The sequence below is a fragment of the Denticeps clupeoides genome, chromosome 7 (genome assembly GCF_900700375.1).
Source record: "Denticeps clupeoides chromosome 7, fDenClu1.1, whole genome shotgun sequence".
Taxonomy (NCBI): domain Eukaryota; kingdom Metazoa; phylum Chordata; class Actinopteri; order Clupeiformes; family Denticipitidae; genus Denticeps; species Denticeps clupeoides.
This window is the reverse complement of record NC_041713.1, coordinates 22,481,208-22,486,667: the sequence shown is the minus strand read 5'-3', so window position 1 is coordinate 22,486,667 and position 5,460 is coordinate 22,481,208. Positions and strand designations below refer to the sequence as shown.

General features: G+C 40.7%; 1 protein-coding gene across 1 annotated transcript; it reads left to right on the top strand.

The window, feature by feature from the left end:
• Positions 1-428: 428 nt before the first annotated feature.
• Positions 429-5,386, top strand: svip (small VCP interacting protein). Its single transcript, XM_028986255.1, has 4 exons — positions 429-632; positions 1,959-2,009; positions 3,584-3,694; positions 3,989-5,386. Exons 1-4 carry the CDS (start codon positions 570-572, stop codon positions 4,001-4,003), a joined length of 240 nt encoding a protein of 79 aa, XP_028842088.1. The 5' UTR covers positions 429-569; the 3' UTR covers positions 4,004-5,386.
• Positions 5,387-5,460: the final 74 nt, after the last annotated feature.

Below are 5,460 nucleotides of genomic sequence, written 5' to 3'. Positions count from 1 at the left end.
CCATTACATTTTATTTATATTTTCAATAGTTTTAAATCCTGTACTTTTATACTTTAACTTAATTTAAAAAAAATGATTGGCAACTTTTACAAAACTACTATCTATTCTTCTACTTGAGTAATTAATATGAATACTTTTGACACCTCTGTTATTGAGGAAAACTTGATTTTAGCAAGTGGCAGCAATGTAACAAAAGTAAAAACATTAAGAATACTTTCCTGACTACTTTCTGAATACTTTATTTACTAAACTTTTAGCATTTTGCATACTCTAACTGGCCCGAAATGACGTTTATACTTGCAAAAGTGAAAATAATTGCATTTAGATTGACGTAGTTAAAACATGCACTAGTAGAAGTAAAGCCTGCACCAAACCCGGTGTCATTCGCGCCTCCCGCCGGCAGACGGCGCTGTCCGCGAAACCAACACCTTCGCAACTCAGCCCGAAGCTGGCGAGACGCGTTCCGCTTCACCCTGTCACAACACGCGAGCTCGTCGGAGCGCTGGGCCGCGTCAATATTAATATGTGACGTATAATTTATTATGCATTAATGCCAACATTCGCTCGCCATGGGGATGTGTCTGCCCTGCCTGGGCGGCGCCGCGGACGATGTGGTGACGACACCAGATCCCGTGAGTTCCTCTGCTGAAAGGACGCGCACACTCAACAGATCCGCAGCACGACTGCAGCACGACTGCATGTTAAAACTACGCCCGTGTCTGTACTGTCGTCAGTCACGTGTGTTTGTTGTCTCCGGCGCCATGTCGGCTGGGCGCTGCTCTCGGTCCGCCGGGTTAAGTTAAAGTCTCCTGTCGCCAAAATGTCACTTCGTGAGAATATTTAACATCAGCGCATGAGAAACGGGAGGTAACCTTTCCCCTAATGACAACATTAAGCTCTCTTCACACCTATCACCATTTCTAGCCACTGCAGCACCATAGACAGGCTGGGGGACCTCGTATTACACTTACAGCATTTATCAGACGCCTTTATCCAGAGCGACTTACAATCAGTAGTTACTGGAGCAATTTAAGGGTTAAGTGTCTTGCTCAGGGACACAATGGTAGTAAGTGGGGTTTGAACCTGGGCCTCCTGGGTCTTCTTGCCCACTAGGCTACTACCACCCTTAATAGGAGACATTTAAGTCGTGCTTTATCAGTGCCTGATGAATTTTTCAGTTTATTTTAAACATGAAAACCTGTCTAAACAGTAGAAGAAAATTGTGACCCATAGCCTGTACAATTTAACAGGTTATGGGTCATGCCGAAGGATCTTTTTATTTTTTTGTTACAACTTTTTTTTTTCTTATTGTAGGAATCTAATCAGCATGACTCACATTGACTTTTTCTTTCTAAGGCATTTCCAGATCTATTCCTTCTTCAGGTCAACCCTCAGGCTTTCTGTGGGATTTAGGTCTAGTTAGGCCATTCCAAAAGACATGCTAAAGCATGATCCTGGCATCACCCTGCCAGTGGTGGCCTAGCGGGAATGGAAATGGACCCGAAAATCAGAAGCTTGCCGGTTCGAACGCCAAGTGCTGTACTGTGTTCCATAATGACAATTATTTAACAATTATTAAACTCACTGTATGTATGGACTTTTCACCAAGCATAAGATCTCTACAAACCATGGCTTTTGCTGTAGCAGTTGAGTAAGAACCAGGACAACTGAACTTTATTTGGGGTTAATCAGTAATGTCATTAATGCTGCTGCACACTCACACATACTCATTGTGTCAGCATTTGAGGGTTAGTCATCTTAACCCAAATATTAACCGGAGTGATTGGCCAAAACCTGGGAATATTGCATAAATGATTTGGAATGACAGGCACTTAAAGAAAATTAATCAGATTGTGATGATCCCAATTTTTCATTATTCAATATATAATCCATTTGAGAAGGATTTTTTAAAAATACACAGTTTTCTCACTTCACCAGCGTTGTGTATGCATTAACAGGAAGCCAGACGAAGACAGATGGCCGAGGCGGCAGAGAAAAGGCAGAAAGAGGTAACAAAATTTAACCAATCAATTTCAGTTTCCTGGCCAAAGACCCCAAATTTGGAATGTTTTGTTCCCCGAGCCACTTAGTTTTCACGTTTGCCTTATGGTGCTCCATCATGCATCGTTCATGGCATCATTATTCACCAAACTGTTCCTGGATGGTTGGGAGAGGTTGCTGTAGGATGTTTTGGTACCATTCTTTATTTATGGCTGTGTTCTTTGACAAAATTGTGATTGAGCCCGATCTGAGAAGCAGCCCCACACATGAATGGTCTCAGGATGCTTTACTGTTGGCACCAGACAGGACTGATGGTGGCGCTCACATTTTAATTTTTCCTGATTATCAGTCTGTCCTTGATCAGGGTTTCCACGGATCCTTAAAAAGTCTCAAAATGGATTTTACAAATCAAAGGCCATACATATCATTAAAAATGACTAGTAATACTTAAATCCAGAGGTTAAAGGGCTTAAAATACTGCAGATGCAATAAATCAAATCCATTAGTAATCATTTCTGGGTTTTTAAGTGAACTTTTAAGTTTTAAAAGAATTCCCCGGCCGCCAACACCTCTCCTCACTCCGTGGCAAGCAGCAGGCGCCATGCAGCAGGCGCCATGCTGGATGACCGGCTTACTGACGTGGATATGAAAAGAAATAAATATATTTTTCTTCGAGTGATCTGACCGTATTTCTGAAATGCGCAGCACTACTCATAAATCGAAATCTGCTTCAGTAGCACATGAATGGGCGATACCACACCACTAACCACATGACTGAGCAGCCATTGTACTTTTTCTGTCTGTTATACGCTCTGATCTGGCTCCAGGAAAGAATGAACGTTTCCGTTTTTAAACTGTTGCCCAGGCCTGGAGTTGTGTGTGCAGTAGAGGATTTGCTGAAGAATTCAATAAACTCAAGGAACACTAAACCATGGTAGAAAAAAAAACAAAACAACAGCCATCCAGTTGACAGATTGGTTCTATGCACATTGTGGCTTTCGTTCTTATACAATTCTCTTATCTTTGGTCGCGTCATAAAAAACGTGTGCACACCTCTTGGTGTGTTTGTGCGCGCTTAGGCATATCAGTTCATATTACATTTCTATAACTTCAGTTTACAAATAAGTGTTCAAAATATAACATTCATATACATAAGTCTCCAACAAATATCTTATTTATCTGTGGTCCTTCACACACACAGAGTTAGACCCATATTAAGTGTGCAATTCAGTGAATGCAATCGCACATCTGTCATCATAATTCATTGCCAGGCTGCTGAGGCCTGGCCATTAAACAGTTCTTATAATTAAGCATTGTGCACCCAGCTCGTGATAGTTGGGCATACGACCCCTCCACATAATTTTTTTAGGCCTTGGCTGGGCCTTGCTAGCCTTATCTCATTTCTTCCTGTACCTCCCAAGCCTTGGTTGGCCTTTGCCCTCTAGGTAGTTTTCTGCAGGTGTGCATGTGAGCATATGATCTCATTGAAAGGGCATATAAAGTTCAGACTGAACTTGCTAAAAAGGCCCACAAACATACAGTGTGATTCAAAAATATACAATATTATTATCTACACCTCCAGTGCTCCAGTAGAGGCATTAAAAACCCAGAAGCCTTGGAGAGGAAGAAGAAGAAGCAGGAGGATGTGGAGAAACAGTCCATGACAACCTCTCCATCTGGAGGGGGGCTGAAGGTCAGGTGTCTTCTGGTTCACCCCCACTCTTTATGACACACACTCCTGAACAAAATACTTAGTGCTGGTGGAGCCACGTTGGAACCAGTATATGTTTCTAAGACTGTTGGAAATCTTCTACTTTTTGTCTTGTTTGCAGTTTTTTTTATTCATTTTATAACCTTATGTGTGTTATTTCATAGTCTTGGATTATCAGTTATGTTTTATAATGTAAAAAAAATCAAACCTTTGACTGTTTTCATGTATATAATGCCTCTGTACTGAAAATATATCTGTTTTTGTTCTGTTTTGCAGTGGCAAGTTGGTTAATGACCATTATGGGTGCAGAACGGATCAACAGTTGCAAATCCTCGTATTTGGAGTGGTTGTTCTATTTGACGTGAGATTTGCTCAGACAGTTCTCGTGAAATGTAATCTTGCCAAGCGTAATGCAGGAAGTGTGCACTGCCAGCCAATTCCAAATCAAGCCTGCTTTTTATATGCCAAGGTTTTCTAGCCAGTGGGAGTGGAGCAGCTAGCAACAGCGTGATGCTGTTGGACAGCACACACAACAGTTGTCACACAAACCTTTCTGTGTGAGCATTTGTCCATTTTAGCAAACAAGCTGAATATCGCATCCAACATGCATTTAACCGAGAGTGAAATGAATTGATTGCTTTTTTTTTTTTTTTTTGCATTATTTAACTAAGTTGTTGTTGTGCACTACAAGTTAGTCTGAGTATTTTAAAGTGGATCTGTATTGGTGTGCAAGGATGTGGACTATAGAGGTATAAACCTCTTACTGTAAACCAGGGCTCAGTGGGTGGAACTGTAGTGAACTCATATTGCACATGTGACTTATTTGGACTGCCTGTCTTAAAATATCTCTGCAGCATTCTAATGTCAAAAATTTATTAATTTTTGAAAATTGTCATTCTTGTTTTGAAGTATGAGGAACGTACCAGAGATGTTCACACTGAAATTGTCTAATTAAAGTCTTTGTACTCAAGTCCAAGTCAAGTCTCTACTGGAATTGACCGACCGAATGTTCCCTCACTGCATGGATGTCATCTGGCCTGCCTATAACACTGCATTGTTATCAATTCTATATACAATCTATAATTGAACACTACAGTATTGATCAGAGTATGGGTACTTGGAGGGCTATTGTATTACAATGTGAAGAAACAATGATGGCTTTGTTTCAAGTTGACATTTTGAATAATTTGAAAAGCCAAAAAATGTAAAAAGTAGTCAACATACATAATTTGTTTCTATTTAAGATGATAATTTAGCCTATTTCAAAGAGTTTTCAGTCAGTCAAATGTAAATGTTAAGATCCCAGGATAACATAAAACTGTAAATTGTTAAAATGTTTTTTTAACAGGCAATGTGTTAATGCCCCACTTAGAAATTTTATTATTTTCAGTAAATCTAATGATGAAAAACATACATTGTGGCGGCGATATAAGACGCAAGCAGCATGTGTGCTAGTGGTCTCGTGAACAGTTGACTGTTGTTATGTGGGAATGTGTTGTATGTGAGTTGGTGTGTGTAATTAAGGGGGTTTTACTGTGTTTGTGGAACACCATGGGGTAGATGAGCAGGACCTGGGTAGCTTCCTTGTGGAGCTGGAGCTCGGAGAACAGGATTTGCCTGTTGTCTCCACCTGCAGGCTTGTGTACGAATAAAAAGTGATTGATGTGTCACCTATCAGACGTGTCCCCCCCCTCCTGCTTCTCAGAGCCTCCTTTCTGACTTTTCTTAAGAAAGACACACAAACGCTG